This window comes from Caretta caretta, chromosome 8 (assembly GCF_965140235.1).
Source record: "Caretta caretta isolate rCarCar2 chromosome 8, rCarCar1.hap1, whole genome shotgun sequence".
NCBI lineage: Eukaryota > Metazoa > Chordata > Testudines > Cheloniidae > Caretta > Caretta caretta.
In genome coordinates, this window is record NC_134213.1 from 12937692 (window position 1) to 12956508 (window position 18817).

Below are 18817 nucleotides of genomic sequence, written 5' to 3' on the forward strand. Positions count from 1 at the left end.
CCCCAATTTCCAGCCAAGAATGTACCAGCATCACAAGCTGTGATCAGCCAACGTCTAGGCCCCTCATAGCTGCATATTCCTTTACATTAAAAAGCAAATAATCTGAATCTCTAATGCAAATAACTTTCAGGTTTTGCTAGACAGAAGCCAAAAGATGGTACTATAATGCCCTGTGGCTCGCAGATTATGCTGAGAACTATTCAGACACCACTTTCCTGTACACACCTCTCCTCTGCTCAGGCTGCATTTACTCCTTACATGGTTGTCCAGAAGTAGGTCATGGGCCTCCCATGCCTGGGAATGTTTAATGACCCTCTGACCCAGGTAAGTTCACTTGTCAAGCTATTTCCTCATTCTATTTCCACATTCGTTCCTTAGAAGCCCGAGTTGGTGGAGTCCTCAGACCATCTCATTGCTTGGGGCACTACGTGTTCTAGTGGCCGTGTGCTACTGCAATGGACACTTTTAGTCCCAAATGTAAATAGGTAAAGGCAGCCCTTTGGGTACACTCTAGGGCCCCTCAAAGCGGTGGTCATGTAGGGGGGGAAAAGGCTCCACATTAGGTCCCTCTTCGGAAATCGGAAGATCGGGGGCGGAGGGAGAGAGCAATAAGCATTTGTTTTCTTCCATTCCACACGTGCACCAGTGTGTAAGGATCTCTCACCCTGTAGATCAGCCTCTCAAGAACAGCGAAATAGGAATCTTAATAAAAACATGTAAAATATTACATGCGCTTCGCCAACCTGGTATAAGAAACATATGTTGACTTTTGGGTCTAGCAACCTTGACAACATACTCTCTTTTCTCTTAGACATTGAAAGAATTTGGGTAGAACCTTCAGAAATACCAGCCCACAGCAGTGATACCCTGGGAAAACCTTCCCAGTTTGGAAGGAACAAATTTTAGCAATGCCAGTAGTTTGTTTTGTGTGTTAGGAGCCAAGGGCACTAGAAACATGCATGGAAAAATAAAACCACATAAAAGGGGGGGAAAACAACGCGCTCAGGAAAAGGCACTAAAAGCAGAGTAGAGTTTCTCTGATACACACCTGCATGGGCCGCACCAGTCCGTTTGTTGGTTGAGGCCAAAGCGAGCTCTGCATTTCTTAGGAGAGGCGGGATCTGAACACAGAAGCATGCGTGGCGGAGAATGGGCAAGACAGAGGCACAAAGAGGAGGAGGAGGAGCAGGAGGAAGAAGAAGAAAAGATGCAACATCATTTCAGCCACTTAAGACAAAACTAACAGACTAAAATCCAATTCTTCAACAACGGAACTATTCAGACACCACTCTCCTGTAAAAAAGGGATGGTTAGGCAAGTATCAGAGAGATTACACCTGGCGGGTGGGGGGAGAGAAGTTTGGGAAATGGCCTCAGTTACAGATGTTGGAGACTTTGTTCCCTCCCACCTGTGGTGCTCCCCCAGCTCAACCACTTCTCCACAAAGCCGAGTTCAGCTACAGGAAAGCTAGGAATTTACCAGGAATTCACTGCTTGTTATTGAATCTCTGATTTGGCAGCATTTCAAAACTAAGAAATTTGACAGCCGCCCATTGCCTCCTGTATTGAAATCCTTACTGGTTCCCTGGTTAAGTGGCCGGCCAAAGAACTCAGTCCTCATATATATATTAAAACAGAAGAGGAAAATATTGCAGAAGCAGATTGAAAACAAATAGCACCAATAAGACCCATATGGGGCAATTCCATTCTGCTTCCCTAAATTCTCTCTCTAGTGCTAATGGACAAGCTACTCTTTTTCTGCATGTACTGCCCTAAAGTCCTGTGCAGTGTTGCTGTTTGACATAGGGGCTGATTAGAGCAGTGCCCTATTTTCATTTAGATACATGTGAACTTTTTTGCACTAGTGTAAATGAGATCTGAGCAGTACCTTTGTGTCAATGTCACTCTCATAACTGCCAACTTCTGTTATGTGCTGTTAATTGGCAGCTGCCTTCCAGCCCAAAGAGGGCTGCATTCCAGTGGTGGGTGAAATTATTATTTTTACACCACGTATATTACATAAAATCTTACACTTGTTATCAATCTAGGCAACAACTGAGATGAAAAGTTAACTTACTGTAAGAAATGTGCAGTTTAGCTTCATGAGAGACCCAAAGCAGATGCCTTAACGTTTTCTCTTGATGTGATATAACAAAGGTCCATTAGTATTGCTAAATTAGAAATGCTTCCAAATCTACGATGTGAATAACTTTGGATGGTGTGGGTGTGCGCACACATCTATACACACAGTGAAATCTGCACAAGGGTCCACTTCCAATAAAGAGCACTTGGTAGTAAGCAACCACGTTAAAATACACCATGGTTTTCAGTGCAATTTTGTTTGACTTTTAGGCTACTTCTACTACAAAAAGATTTGTGATACGGTCCCTGGGGTGGTCTTTAAAGAAGTTTCATAGCTCTTAGATACGCAATATTGGTGCATCTAATAGATAAAGGCATCACTTTTGACTACAGAACATTGGTGCCTCCTGTCACTCACAACCTAGTGGAGCATTTCTCTTGCATATCTCTGTGGCAGAACAAATTGTAGACGTGACTTCTATTAAAAATGATTTATTAGCCACAATCTAGTTTGACTGCAGTGTTGTAGCTGTGTCAGTACCAAGATATTAGAGACCAGATGGGTGAGGTAATCTCTCTTATTGGACCAACTTCCACTGAGTGAAAGAGACAAGTTTTTGAGCTATACAGAGCTCTTCTTCAGGTCTGGAATCTCTCTTGCTCAGTTTTCATGAATGCCATCCATGTTCTGGTCCACATGTGTTTTTTAAGAACAAGATAGTTAACTAACTTACTGTGGCTTTAAAATATACCATTTTTTAGCTTTAGAAAACTGACTGAATGAGCTAAAACATGGATGGCAAAATACAACACCCAGTGATAAGCTACGGAGTAACATGCTGCATTCAGTACCAATTAGTTTACCTGAATTGGAGTCTTGCTGCTTTTCTCTTGCTCGTCTTTTCTTTTTTCCCTAGGATGTAAGAGGGAAATAATATTAGTTCACTTCTCAGAGAACTGGTGGAGGCTGCTCAGTATTATGAATACAACAATTGCAAGGGACTGTCATAGGGCATAAGTAAAATTCATGAAGCGTCACAACATCTGGAATTGTTGTTGCCCGTGAGGACTGAACCAAGCACCTTTGGAACTAAAAGCATGAGTCTCTCATGCTTAAACTAAAAAAAAAAACAGGTCCATTAGCTCAGAGGCAGTAGCAAACTCAAACCTCCCAACATGACCTGCCCAGTCTGATATGTACATCTCCCTCTGTCATTTCAGTCTTCACAGATGATGCAACGAGGGGCCTTGTATAGAACCAGACAGCTTTCTGTGTCATCTGATTGGCCTTTGCCCATCAGTAATCCACACACTAGGAATTAAAGGTGTGTGTGTGTGTGTATGTGTGGTTTTTTTTCTTCCCAAAGCTATGGTTGATAACTTCTGCAAAAGGTTGCTGGTAAAACCAACCCTTCCTAGCGTTTGAGATATATGTACAGTACTTCCCATCAGTCATGGTTAAGATACAGTTTAGCAAGTCATGGGAGAAACCACTGCTTCATTTTCTGTCTGGTTTAGAGCTATCTGTCTTCACAGTTTCCAGAGATTATCTACTCTTTGATGTTTATTTTGAACAACCTTCTTGACAATTAGGGACAGCAAACTCTACTATGAAATAATACCATATTTTTAAATACAAAGGAAGAGACACAGATTCATGAACAACAACTGTTATACTTTGTCTCCCCTTCAGTGAGAGAAGTGCCGAGGCAGCACAGAGTGGGCTTTCCTTTGCCAGCCATATTCCCAAATGAAAGCACAGACCAAAACCAGTGATTTATTCCACAAATCAGATTAAGCAGGCTTAGGGATCTTCCACAAGGTAGCTGCCAAGAGGCCAGCTGAATCTTTGCAGGAACGAAACACTGCTTTTTATCCATATAAATGCCAACTCAACACAGATGGAGAGACAAAAAGATACAGCGCAAGCCCTCATGGAAAGGGAACACACTGGTAACAATTTAGGACAAGTATTTCAGCATACACTGGAAGTTACAGGATGCAACACACAATTTTTCAGAATTCACCAAACAGCAAATCAATCTCTCTCCACATACAGTAATATATATGGTGTATAGACAGACAGTTCTGGGGATGTAGGGCCAGATTGTGCCTTGATGATCTCTGAAAGTGCCAGGGGAGGGAAGGAAGCTATAAGGTGCCTCCTGCTTTGGGCCCCTGTGCAGCAGAGAGTCACCGTCATGGCCCGGCCTTGCAGTAGGGAGGGGCCTGAAAGAGCATAGGAGCTTTGTGCTCCTCTTGTGCAGCAGGAAACTTGGAGATGGAATTTCCTCTTCCTGAAGCTCCTCTTGGAGGAATGTGCCTAAAGACATGAGTAAACCGATAGGAAGGGATATCACAAACATAGGTAGCAAATTCTATAGAGAGGCTGGGCCTTCCTTAACTGTCATGAGGGAGTCACTAAAATGAGAGGGGATGAGCAGTTACATCAGTTCTGAGGATGCTAGTTACAGATAAATAATTAGCTGTGACACTCTAAGTACCTTTCCCAGACCAGAGGAAGAGCTCTCTGTAAGCTCTAAAGTTTGCCTCTCTCACCTACAGAAGTTGGTCCAATAAAAGACATTACCGCACCCACTTTGTCACTCTAGATAAATCATTGTCAAGTAGTTAAAGAAGGAAATGCCCCAGTGTGGCAAATCATAGACTCCAGTCACAGGAGAATACGACCCACAGTTAGACCAACAAAACACTTGATCTTAACTGGAAAAACAGAGAAGTGGTGGCTGGATTTTTTTTCCATTCCAAGGCTCAGTGCTAGGCACATGGAATGGAAATTGATGCGGGTGACATGGCCGAACAGTTTGTTTATACGAACACCCGCTTTTCCATCTACACGTTCTGGTCCCCTTGAGTGAAACCATAGCCAGTGTTTTTTAAAATAACTACAAAAAAAGCTTTTGCTCAACTATCTAGGGCCTGTTTTTCACATTCCACAAATCTATTTTCTGGAATATATTTTCCTAAGTCCTGGAATCCAATATCATAAGCACTTTGATTATTCCACAACAGGCTGCAAAGATGGTGCATAAGATTTACATATAATTTAAGAAAAGTGATTAAGAGTTTGGAGACCACTGAGGCCCTCTCCACACTCTAGCTTTTACTGTGCTCAAACACGTTTAGTGTTAGCAAGGTGCTAACACTGCGTCCCTGATAATTGTGGGTAAGGTCAAAGCATGTTATGTAACTCTAGTCTACGATCACATCCACATTACAAATTCAGCTGCACTGAAGCAGCTGGTTAAAACACAGCTGTAACCCTTCCTCCTTTGGACTAAACTCCATCTGAGCGAAATAATGCTGGCATTTTAAATCCAGGGCACTCCATTCAGTGTTGCTTGTCAATGAGTGTCTGATGCCAGCTGCCACGGTGGCCCAGGCTTGACTTATGGGTATAAGTCGCTGGATAGTTTTGAATGCTCACCTTCAAGAACATTAGCTGGAGTATCAGGAGTAAAGATACCAGCACTACTGGGCTGGTCCTAGACTGAACTTTTTCAATACCTCAATGGAAAAAACACATCGTCCATTTGTTGCAATTTCTTCTTGTCTGTCTCTGTTCTGTTATGTTCTGTAACAGAACAATGTCCAATGACATACTGGGCATTGACTTTAAAGCAACATTTAGCCCACACTGTACTCTGAAGTGTAGTGAAAGGATTAAATAAATTCCATAGCCAGTGAGCGATTCCATGGCCATGGAAGTGTGAAAAGCTCAGGGCTCCTGGAATTCTGCAGCTAACACTGGAGTCGGTGGGTACAGAGTGGCAGACAGCTATACGTTCTCACTGCTGCAGAGTTGACTAACATTCGCTGCAGAATTCTCTTACCCTTGCCGCAGAAACTGGCCCTGAAGTGCCGCAGAATTCCAGGGGCCCTGAGTATAACTGAGTGTGTTCACGGGCTGAAGAGCCTGAAGACTGAAGAGCAAAGTATTAAAATAGTAAAAATGGTAAAGTTTTAAAATAGTAACTGATCTCTAAATAAATCCAATACATGCACAGAAGTTAAACAGTGTTGTCAATGCCCTAGACTTTACTACAAGTCTCACAATGGTTGTTTTTAAAGTCCCAGCTCATAGAATTATGGTATGAGAGAATTTCAGCAGACAAAAATGGCCCTCATGGTTGCAGGGAGAAGCTTGAAATCATGAACCTTAAAAGCTCAAACAGCAGAAGGCAAATAAAAAGAACCCCAAATGTATTACTTTCAAAATATCAGGAGTGGGTTGTGCGTGTGTGGGGGTTGTTTTGTTTTTAAGGTATGACTCTTGACTGCTTGGGGTTGGCAAAGCTGGGTATAAATGAGATCCAAAGAGCAAAGTAATGCACTGTTACTTGATTGACAATACGGTACTAGTCCCATCTTTAAGTCACTAATGGTTAATCAGCAAATCCCTTCTTGTTGCCTCCCGGTGTGCCAAAACTGATTCTGCAAAATGGCAACTGGCTGGTTAAACAACCCTAAGAGGTATCTTCTTTCTCTCAGTATGTAGATGTTCGAGAATATGGTCAAGATAAATTCATATGTTGCCTGTGTTAATAATCTACTGTGTTGTTTAGTATTTTCTTCAAACTACCTCTCTTATCTGGGTTGCCAACACCATACGGCGATATTTCAATTGAATCCTTGCCTCCTCCTTCCCCCGTGTTTTCACTGGAATTGTTTTACATACTGATAGTTCTATTCACATTAGCGTTGGGTCTAAACTACTGAACAACACTCTTTAGCTCCTCTCAGTGATTTACACCAGCAGTAAGTCTGGCCCATTTTTTTTTTTTTTAGACCAAAATATGCCCATGCCCAACTGAGGCACAGTGTGATCTTATTACCATAACTCTGGTCATTCCTCACAGCTTCCCTTCCTATTGCTTGTCACCTCACTGCATCACACAGAAAATGAAACTAAAATCTTTTGCAGAAGGGACCATGCCTTTTTATGTTTCTGCGCAGTGCTAGGCGCATTTTAGAAACTTGTAAAAATAAAATATATTTTATCTTCACGATAGTAAAGCAGTGCACTCTAAAGGAAGCCTATGTTAAGGCTGAGCAGAAGAGCTTCCATGGGATGGACAGTATTCTGTGCTGCTGACGTATCATGAAGAGAAGATGCTCTTCTTAGTGTACAATATTTGGTAATAACAGCCATGACCACATTAGCGTTGTTAAGGACTCTTAAAAATAGCCAGGTTTGTGTTTCAATTCTTTCTTCCACTGCTCTGGACCTGCCTATCAATTCTTCCGTTTCTTCTGCCCATTAATAAGGAAACACATTTTTATCCTCTACTTGCTTCTCTGACACAGAATGCATAATAACCCCCTTTGTGTCCCAGTGAGTTCTATTAACAAGTGCCCAAGAGCTGCTGGAGCAGATCTGTCCTGTATGAAAGGGCTGTTTGCCGTGCTGGCTTTGACCTGTGACGACTTATATGACTTCTTGTGGTTTGAGTGAAGGTGGAAAGCTCCGAATCGCGGTGAGCTTTTCTTCAGTGTGGGAGTAACTGTATTTCCTGTCTCATATCAAGGCACATGCCAAGGGCGTTGACCCAGATTCCTCCTCCCCATTTGAGTTACAAAATTGGGAAGATAGAAAAGCATTTGTTGTAGATACAGTGAGAAAAATCACAAAGCAGCCGCTTCCTGGCTTTGGGCACTCCTGTCCCAAAACAACTTTGGATGATCTGATCACCAGACTGCTAGAGCCTGGATGGCCAGCAGAAGATATGGGGTTACTGGAGAATTGCAGGTAGGGTGAGAGAATGTTTCCAGAGCACAGATGGCAGCTTCCCCCCCACCCATTTTTGAGGACAAAAGATTCGGTGAGAGAAATACAGAATGAGGAGATTTTGTTAAAGGAAGCACTCCATCCTGGTGTGTGTGTGGGGATGCAACCTGCTGTATTAGAGGCTGCTGGTATTGCCCTGGCTCTCATAACACCGCTGACTGCTGCTTCGGATACTGGTTTAGCAGCCATCCCAGTGGAATACACGCCACTGAGAATCCTGAAGAGCTACATGCAAAATCAGGAGATCCTTGGCTGAGGTTGGTGGAGCGCCACAGAGACAGATGCAGCCTTGTGGAATGAGGCGTCACGTGGAGAACAGCCTTTCGGGGAAGCCATAGAGTGGCTATAAACACAGTGGTGGTGTGACCATTTATCTTATCAGCACTCGGAGAGAAGGGAGCAGCTAAAAGAAAATGCAAGACTGTCATTGACTGCAATGGGCTTTGGGTCAAGTCCCAAGCTAACTAGTTAGGCATTTCTATCTAGGATCAAAATAAAGACTAGAAAAGCAAAGCTGAATGTGCATGTTTGTGTAGCACTCTTATGCCTATAAAACCACACTTAATGGGGTTGCCTCGTAAATGATCAGTACAGCTAAAAGAAAATGGGGGAAATGATTTATTTTTATAGTGGCTCTTCTCAAATGCACCACAGATTAGAAAGTAAAGAGGTGATGGGACTGTTTCAGACAGAAAACTCTACACCGGGGCTTGGCTACTGGAAGCATGTACTCGCTTGAAACTTAGTAGTCACAGAAACATTCCTGGAATGGTCAGGAGGAAAAAAAATCAACTTAGAACACAAAGAAAATAGTGCTAAAGGGACATCAGGATTAATGTGTCTGCTTTAAAATATTCTTTAGGGTCTAGTTCAAATAAGCCTTTGTGTTTCAAACTTCTCCCTTACTTGATTCCAGTAGATTTATCTCCTGCCACCTAAGGATGACCTAACTCTGTTCCCATTGAAGTGGATGGTAAAACTCCCCTTGATTTCACTGGGAGCAGAGTTTAGGCCAACAGGGAGCATTTTTGAAAATCCCATCTTCTGTAAATAGAACAACCTAATCGGATTTCTAGACAGAACAAAACAAATGACATTTCACTAATGTCTAATGAGTTGATTCAGAACTGCTACCAAGGCTGCTGGATCCTGCTGTTCTAGGAATCTAATCAAGAAGAGACCAAACATACAGAGAACTGGCGCGCAGTTAGGCTATATCAGAGATACTCAGATGTGGCTTGTTTCAGCAGCCGTGTTAGTCTGTATTCGCAAAAAGAAAAGGAGTACTTGTGGCACCTTAGAGACTAACCAATTTATTTGAGCATGTGGCTTGTGTGACTATGGCTTTGTCTACACTGGTGGTTACGGCATGTAGGGTGTGCATAGCTGCAGGCTGCGTCCATATTGCAGAGTGTAGCTACACCCATTGGGGAAAGTCTCTGGCAGGAGGAGGCGGCAGGATGCTACACTGCTATGAAGGCATGGCTTGGGTGCGTAGAGAGCCATGTTGGGTACATACGCCAGAACCTTAGGATGTCTTTACTCTACTCACCTAAGCAGTGCCTTACCAGCTACTCTGCTATTTATACCCATGCTAGGCCGCTTTGCAGTGTATGTACTCTACATGCCGCCCTAAGTGTAGACATAGCCTATGGGTACTTGAAATCCCAACATTCAGTATGCTTCATGGCCTTCCCCATCGGTTACTTCAGATCATGCTTCACATTGCCAACAACCAGTGGGGAACGCTGCTCTGACACTGCCATGTGTTGAATCCAACAGTGACAGCTGAGATGTTTACGGAGCAGATTTCTTGGTGGTCTATTCAGCAACCTTATTCTGGACGCTCGTTTGAAATGGTCATTTAAAATAGAAAGACTGCCTCTGGTATCCCTGCTCTGACAGGAGAATCATGGAAGAGTTAGGCTTAGTCCCCAGGCTGTCAGTACAACCGCTGGTGCTGCCATGTTTGGATATTCTTGTTTTAGTTGAACACCGTGAACGTAACATTTGTTTGCGACTCCTTTAGAATCACAGGGTCGGGCAAAGACCTATTAGATCAGGGAGTCAATCATCCTGCAAACGCAGCATATGAGCCCTGATCAGACAACATTGTGCTTACCTTGATGTAGGTTCATACCCTTATTTATGACAGCAGAATCATGAATGAATTGAAAGTTCACCCAGATAAGCTGCTAACCTAAGGCCAGGACTAGAATCTGTACAATGAAGATCATTACCTCCACTGTTGTGGAATTCTCTCCTAATGAATGGCAAGCCAAACAATATTGGAAAAAGTCCAAAGGCCACCAACTCAGCTGATGATAAAGGTGTTATAATAATGGCCAAGAGAGGATATAACCATGGTAAATGGAATTAGAGTAAAGAAACAATAAGGATCCCATTTGAAATTCCCCAAAGCTCATTAAAGTTCAGTAACTTTCACTTGTTACAGTATCTTTATAGCTAATTAACATTACTGGTTAATTGTTATATATGGGTGGGAAATACAACAGAATCAGCTTGTGAATATTTTATACTCTGTACAGTTAAGGAAACGGAAAATACAGACACTGATATTTCCAGTAACTTTAGGGCAGTGACTGATTCTGGGCAACAGAGCTGCTTCTGTACATTAGGCCAGAGCTGGCAAACTTATAAAAGGACTTTGTCTAGTTTCACACTGGTGTAAATCAGGAGCAATTCCTGTGACATCAGTGGAGTTACTCAGGTGTAAAACCGGCTTAAGTGAGAGAAGCATCAGCCCCAGAGCAAAATGATATTGATGTTACATGTCACATCATTCAGTAGGAATATTTCTAATTTTTTAGATTAAATAAATAGTTTTTAAAATTATGATAGAGTACTATAAGGATAGGTGAGAGACTGCTTAACCAGTAAGGGAGTTCATCTATAAAGCGTGTATACTTTCCACAGTTAAGGCACTCTTGAAGACCTACTGCCACCTACAGTAAATCTCCTGACAAGCACAATAAAGTAAAAGGAAAGAAAAAAGTGTGTTTCCTATTACCCCTAACCTCTGCCGACTGCTCTGCTGGTCTGTCTTTAGACTGCAAGCTCTTTAAGGCAGGGACCACTCCATCTTACCAGCAAAGTAAGTGCTACCATCAACAAATAATAAAAAATGAGTATAAAGTCTTTAAAGCATTAAATCTCCACAGGGGAGGTAGCCATATTAAAGGAGAAGGATTTTCTCTCGGTTATTCCTGAATCATAAAGCTGATCCCCCTAAGGAATTCAGGAAAAGGGCCTAACAAGCACATAGTGAGTGCTGTGGAAGTCATTGCAGCTCTCGATTTATCAATGTCTTAGGCCAGGAGTTCTCCAGATCTGTCATTCAGAGGCTGAGATTTCCTCCTAGACCCACTCCTTTCCTAACCTACGATGTGGTTCTCAAAACGTTCCATTCTGTGGATCACCATGAAATGCTCCTCTGTTGTCCATGGACCATAGATGGAAAACCATTGACTGCCTAAGGCCACACATCGTAGGAGTAAATTTCCATAGGACTAATATTGCCAATGACCACTCAAGTAATTTAAAAATAATTTTGATTTCTACTTATTTTATATATGAACTTGGGTATTTTTATTAGATCTTCTAAGCTTCTATTCTAAGACAATAAGTAAGCAAACCTCCTTCATTTAGCAGCTGTTGGGAAATGTGACATGCTTGCCAAAAGTATACATTAATCCCCAGACGACAAAATGTAATATACTGCTTACACATATATTCTTATGTCTACGGGTATATGAATACCCTCCCCTCTATCACCTATCTGTATGAGTGCATTGGTGCGCCCCATGGCTATCAGGAGATACGGTATCAGGGACAGCTGTTAAATAAGGCAGGTGACATTTTCAAGTTCAACTATAGCTTTCTAAACATGCTGCCAAGATGGGGTCTTTAGTCCCTAGCTGCATTAAGCACTCACGTAGTTATCTCTAGCAGACCAGCCTGGGTAGAGCTGCATGTGAAGCTGCCGTTCCTTCCGGGCCAGTTCATAGTACTTGGCCTGCTCCTCCCGTGACAGTGCGTGCCACTGCAACAAAAAGATGCGTCAGTTGTGAGACTCCTCAGTGCATTTCATCACCATCCCTCTTTGCTGTCAGAATGAGGTGAGGGCTAGACGGGCTCTCCTTCCATTATCCCTGGTGTAGTGACACTCGTGTCAGCTGAGTTCCGTCAGGGTAATTTGATGCTGGGTATTTACAGTGGCATAAGGACAATGTACACATTTTTAAAAGTGAGCCGCTCGCTACCTGCTTGAGGAAAACACTGGTATGTGATGCAAGGCTGACCCTTGAATCTGCAGTGGTATGGCTAATTGGCTTCCCCAGGGAAGGAAGTGAGGGTTCTCTATGTAGCTAGTGGTGCTCGGAGCTGGTCTGACTGGCCCAGGGGCTGCCTGAGTTGCTGGGCGGACCCAGAGCCAGTCGCACCGGCCGCTCCACAAGTCACAGAATCTGTGACCTCCGTGACAAACTCGCAGCCTTAGTCATAATACCCCTTAAATTAGGACCCAGTGTCGGAGTGGTTTGTTACCGATAGACCAGTGATGTGTAAACTATCTTGTATTTCCACCCCTCTGCCCTCATACATTGAAAGGGGGTTTGTAAATGTTCATTTAAGTAACAGTACATAAAAGGCACCTACCCTGGTGGTTTAAAAATGTTATTTAAAAAGCACTAGTAGAGGAGACACCTTCCCATGGGCTTCATCCCTCTACGGAACACCCCCATCCTTCCTACTGTTTGCTCATCTAAACATTTTATTCTGTGGAGTCACTAGTACACAGACCACATTTAAAGAAACACTGATTTTCCACAAAGCCTCACAGGTAAAAGTTTTGTTGTTAAGTAGCTGATCAGTTCTCTCTCTCTCTCTATGGGATTGTTAAGAAGAGAATGGCTTTGCTTAGAAGCAAGCAATATGTTCTGTTCTGTGGTCTTACCCTCCTTCCTAAAATCTGATTGATAGCTGCACTTTCTTTCAGGGTGCACTCAGCAATGACTTTTGCCCGCATTTCTTTCATATACAACATGAAAGCATTCAGGGGCTTCTTGATAGTGGGCTTCTTGGCTTCCTTCTCTCTCTTTGGTTCTGGTTGGGGTTTCCTTGACAGAAACAAAACAGTCAGTAACAATCAAGCTCTTGCATCTCCGCTATCCGAACTGAACAGAAGTCAGAAGAAACTGTTCCTCGTGAAAATATTAAAGAGTAAAACACTTGACCTCAAATGTAGACTAATGCGTATTTTATGCAACTAGGGCACGGACCCTTCTAACGATCATGCCCATCATTACGTTGGTGCCTTTCAGTTGATGGGGCAACAGTGTAGTGCTGCCAACCTTGCTTGTCGAATCGACAGAGTTGCAAACGTTCCACAACTGGCCTCCACAGGGTTTTACCACCCTAAGTGTCCCCTCCCATACAAACAGTGGAATAATTGAGACTCGGACTAAATAGTTAAGGAGATCATTTTGATAGTCTCACCCTTGTCTCAAGACTTGCTGACTTACATGCTCCGGTCGTAATGATCCATTTCTTGCTTCCCAGAGTGGGGTACTATGGCTGGATGAGGGATTCCAGTGGTGTGCATTCCAGAGCTCAGCATCAGGGGATGTGTAAACCTGCAACAGAGGGCATGTCAGTGATCACTGGGACTTTCTGTGTAGCACAACCCTCCCGCGATAAATGGCTGGATTCAGCTCTTAAAGGAGGATTCAGATATGGGAGAGAGACCCGTCTGCAGAACATTACTGCCAGATGAACAGGAAAAGGGGTGGCTGGGTACAGCTCTTTCTATCGGTAGTCGCGTCTGGCAGATGGAGAACACATCTTTTCTCACTAGATGGCACTCTTTGAGTTGTTTTTAAGTCACAAGAACAAATGCTAAACTGAAGTAAACAAAGCAAATCATTGAGATACATCCCTTATCTTATGCATCTCTGAATTTTGTAGGGAAAGCATTCTTCCTGAAAGAATAATAGGGGTCCATGTAGGGATGCCAAGGTGCTGCAGATCTGCCACGCCTAACCCAGGACTTTTCCATCCCTGCTGGTGCTCTAGCAGTAGTAGTTAAATAAAGGCAGCAGTGCTTCTCTTGGTTTCACCTGAAGAATGACACTTACAAAGTTTCTGAATCAATGAAAACAAAGGGGAGGTGTGCATTTTGCCTGGGGTCTTTGATACTTCTCTTTGGCTTCATCCATCAATACATCCCTTGCTGAGTATTCCTCTGTCATGATGACAGCGGATGAGTGGATAACATAGTAGCCAAACTGATAGCAGAAAAGATTTGGAACAGCATTCAGATTCCATGGGTCTTTTTTAATAAAAATTAATTTGCAATGTAATCTAGCCTTACAGCGATCAGCAGCTTTTATTTTTTTTTTTAAAAAAAAGGCATTTTCAGATCTCGGTTGTCACACTATTTTTGTTAGTGTTACAGCAAAAACCAAAACCACACCAACATTTGGATTTGAATTAGGACCCCCATATACCTCTCTCTCCTTTTTTTTTTTTTTTTTTTAAACAGAAAAAGCATGAGTCTCAGCACAAATCAAACTGCAACCCTTGGAGGTACACCCAGCCCTAGCCACGTTATCCACCAACACAGAAATGAGTTCATAAGAGGTTTTACTAGCTTACAAGCTTCATTAGCTCTGTATAGATTTTTGAGATTATAGCCAGGCTTTGCCAAACTTGCCATTTTATGGCTGGAGCTTGGAGAGAGCAAGAATTTCCCCTGGGAGATAAACAACTGTTCATGAGATATGTTGTCACACACAAAAAAAGATGTTTTGATTTGATCCATTGGCCACACTGAAGTTTGATCCTCCTCTGACAAGGTGTTCTTTTTTGTCTGCAGTATTGCAAAACCTGTCCCACTCTATAGTATATGTGAAAATGCCAACACCATGCAAGATGAGATTTTTGGGCAACTATTGAGGTCTGTAAACTCCTCTCTATCATTTTATAGTCTATTTAGATGCTCAGACAGGAGAAGTTGCCTCAGGCAGCATGGTGGAAAACTAAAGTAATAGGCTGACTATTTTCCTGCCACTGTTCCAGGGATAAGTCCCTGAAGAAAGCCTTCAACAACAGTTTGAATGTTATCTCCTACATATCATGACAACACATAGCAGAAGCAAAAGCTGGAGATGCGAACAAATGTTGCTTGCACATAAACTCCCATGGGGCTTAATCTATTCTAGCTGAAGAGACCAACAGGAGCATAGGGGCTTGCTGTCGGTTGGCGGAAGGAACAATGCAAGCGTTTGTAATGAACTCTTCATAATTTTGTCCAAACATGTTTGTAAGCGCTCTAGTGCTATGTAATTGTAGGACAAATCCACACTTAAGGGGCAAATTGTGTTAACAGGCATGCCTGTGCAATCAGTGGAAACTGTGCACATGTATATGAAGGCAGAGTTGGGCCCGTCATGTTCATAAATCTGCCAGGGTAACGTATGGAGAAGAGAGGGACATTGCAGTACTCCAATGTCCTAGGCTTGTGTTGCAAAATGCAACTTGCTCTGTATGTAAGTTTTATTGTGTTCTAGCGGCCAGATCCTCAGCTGGTCTAAACTGGCAGAGATCCACTGAAGTCAATGGAACTACACTATTCTATACCCGCTAAGTACCTGACCCTAGGTTTTTAAGTTTTGTGGGAAGGCTTTAATAGGGGTTAGCAAGGAGTTAGTTCCAACAATCCAGTGATGCAGCATAGCAACTCCTCATCCTTCTACTGGAATGCAGGGAAGTGCAGCAGGAGACAAATGGAATTTAAAAGGCTCAGATGTTCAAATTTTGCAGTCATGGGGACAAATAAAATCACTGGTAGTGATCATACTCTCCGCCAGCTTTACAACCTGACCAAGAGCCAGTAAAACATGTCAGTCTCCGCACAACATACCTCAGTCCATTATACTGAGGAAAGGAACATTTCTATCTCTAGTAAAGATTACAGTTCAAGGTAAGGGAGCTGTTTGGAGTGGCTGCAGTGACACTGTATATAAAAACTGGACCTCATCCAATCTTTATAATATTGATAGTGGGGGATTTTTTTTATATTTGGTTTTAATCAATAAAAAAAGTATAAAAATAAAATCTTTGTGGCTTCTCCATGGAAACTCAATGTTTTTATGATTTTAGAAAGACTTGACTAAAAGCAAAATTCTTTCCCTGCTCCTGCCATCTGGAAGCTTGACAGCCCCTCCCTGGACGTTTGCAGTCTGCTGCAAGCTTGTATGGCGCAAGCTGCGAGACCAGCAGAGCTGCTGTCTTGTCTCACACAGCTCATACTTACCTGGAGAAAGTAGCCCCAGCAGAGAGCGCTGACGAATACGGCTGTCTAAATCCACATGACGGAAGCGGATAGACAGACTGGCTCTGCCTGGGATCGGGAAGAAAGAGTCTATAAAGCATCTACATCCGTGTGGCTTTTCCTAAAAATATCCTCTATAATTGGACTCATTGCTACTCATTGATGTGAAAGCCTTAGTCGCTCTGGCGGCTAGAATGTATGCCACAAGCATCTGTCTTTTCCAACCTCAGCGCAGAGGTAATGCAGATGGACCCAGATTGCAAAGTTCAGATCTGAATGTGGATCCCAACTTCCCCCAAATGTTGAAAAATACTAGAGCATTATGTGAGTGTATCACTTCATTAGCTCTAAACAGTTTAAAATCTGCTATACAGGTATCAAGATGAAAGGTTCAGGTGGATTATTACTGTAGGAACACATTGTTCAGCAGTGCACACCCTAACTGAAAAAGTGTTTACAAGGCATAGACACTTGCTGTGCAATATCAAGATGAACTGCCAAGTTCAAAATCAGCCTCTTTCCCACTCTGGTGATTAGGGGAATGGTCAACCAATCAAATATTTGCACCTGGGATCACTGGAGTAGCAGGCTTTGGTAGATCTTTTAAGTCAGTAAGGAAAACAACACACTGCATTATACCGTTTTAAAATGATCTGATTTCAAAAGTAGGAGACAAACTCTCAAGTGGTGAAAATTGGTGTAGCTCCATTGAATTCAACTGAAGACTCTGACTTCAATGGAGCGATGCTAATTTACACTAGCTGAGGGTCAGGCCATATATTTCTTCAAATGAAGTAACGCTTACATTCCATACTCAGGACTGTGTACGCGCCAGGTTTGGAATCCGAAGCTATTTTTGAGTTACTGGAGTCCAAACGTCCGAATAACGTTCTTAATCAATGAAAAACCTTTTCATGCTCAGATAGGTTAAAATACCCCCATCAGAATGGATTTTCTGCACACTTTCCAAAAATTATTTCACCTCTGGCTTAAAGTTGGGCATGAAGTTTCAAACTTAAAGAAACTGAAATGAGAGGTTTTTTTACTAAGCACAAGCAAATTGGGGTTTAGAACAGAAGTGCTGCCTCATTCGTTATTACTGAACATGATCGGTATTAACGGCTTCAATTGATTTCCCACCCTTCTGAAAATGAGGTCCATTATTATTATTATATCCCCGAAGCATCCAGATGTCCTGCAAAGGACTGGGATTGCCTTTTGCCTGGTGCTGTTCAGACAGAGGTAATCACGATGCCTGCTCTGAAGAGCCATCACTGTGGAATCATGGCACTTAGCCCCTCAACCCGAAAGAACAAGGTTGTGTTTATGGCACTCAGGGAATTACTGTGTCTCAGCTTGATGAAATCTAAAAAGCTCTGTGTGTATTAAAGTTGCAAAAAAGAAAAGGAAGACTTGTGGCACCTTAGAGACTAACCAATTTATCTGAGCATAGGCTTTCGTGAGCTACAGCTCACTTCATCGGATATGCATCACGAAAGCCTATGCTCAGATAAATTGGTTAGTCTCTAAGGTGCCACAAGTCCTCCTTTTCTTTTTGCGAATACAGACTAACACGGCTGCTACTCTGAAACCTGTATTAAAGTTAGTGTACATGGTTGAGAACTGGCCTGCTCTGTTTACAACCAGTCAAAAATCCCTCTCACACTCCTTAGAAGTCAGTAGTGTATAAACATGTCAACAAACAGCCAAGTGCTACAATATATCAGGAACCTAAACAACCTTTGAAGTTTAGCATTCCTGCCCCAGGGGCGAGAAAACATTCAAAGTTAATCCAGAAGTGACATTCATTACTCTAGGGGCCAAGATATCTGAATATAAAAGGATCATGGCACTGAAGCCTTTATCCAAAGTGATTTTGACATGCAAATTAATTCAATTGCAAAACCAATCCATGATCGCTGGGAATGTACAATTAAAGATTTTATCACCCCATGATGAGAGAACAGCTTTTAGACAAAGGGGAAAACATAATAATGAGACAGCAGCAAACCTGGTGCATAGTTAAGCTGGTGAGCTGTGCAAATGACACAGTTTACAAGGCTCTTGGTTAAGGTGTGTTGTCAGGCTCCAGCGATCAAACTCACTGGACTGGACTATAATTCATTTTTATTCGAAGTTCCTGACTGTCATCCCAGCTAATTAAAGAGAGAGTTATTGCAGCTCCTCTTCTCAAAATGCTCAGCAGGAACAAAGACCATTTCTGCTGAACTCTTATTAGGCAGCTTGCTAAGGAAAAGCTGCTTCCTGTATTAAGACCGCTTTGCGTTTGAAGTCAGCTTCATTCCAGAACAGTGAACCTTAAGAACTGTCCACATACCACAGCACTAGTTATTGGCACAAGGAGTCTCTGCGGTGTTTCTTCTCCTACACAATTAGTTTCCACACTGTTTAAGCACCAAACCTCTGTAAAAGCATAAACTGGTGACCTATCTCTTTGATGAAACATTTGAAAATATCAGTCACACTTCCCTGAAGTGCGTGGGGAGAGATACAGCATTCGGGTTGTAAACACATACAGAAGGTCTAAGCGGACACAGCTGAGAACCATCTTTG

At 42.6% G+C, this 18817-nt stretch overlaps 1 protein-coding gene and 1 long non-coding RNA gene across 18 annotated transcripts in view; one reads left to right on the forward strand and one right to left on the reverse strand.

The window, feature by feature from the left end:
- Positions 1-18817, reverse strand: part of TCF7 (transcription factor 7) — a 142990-nt gene that overhangs the window by 26174 nt on the left and 97999 nt on the right. For 6 of the 17 annotated variants that reach the window (XR_012669564.1, XR_012669565.1, XM_048861834.2 and 3 more), the window contains 7 exons: positions 16226-16312; positions 13434-13544; positions 12866-13028; positions 11846-11953; positions 5936-6025; positions 2946-2994; positions 1049-1121 (listed from right to left, as the gene is read on the reverse strand). Coding sequence is in view for 15 of the 17 variants with exons in the window: in XM_048861834.2 (XP_048717791.1) it covers positions 1049-1121; positions 2946-2994; positions 5936-6025; positions 11846-11953; positions 12866-13028; positions 13434-13544; positions 16226-16312 (681 nt within the window). In the remaining 2 variants the exon portion in view is untranslated. The remainder of the gene's footprint in view (positions 1-1048; positions 1122-2945; positions 2995-5935; positions 6026-11845; positions 11954-12865; positions 13029-13433; positions 13545-16225; positions 16313-18817) is intronic. The other 11 variants (XM_048861838.2, XM_048861840.2, XM_075131286.1 and 8 more) reach the window with 6 other exon arrangements.
- LOC142072947 (uncharacterized) overlaps positions 1-18817 on the forward strand; it is an 82190-nt gene that overhangs the window by 6518 nt on the left and 56855 nt on the right. The gene's annotated exons all lie outside the window — the stretch shown is intronic.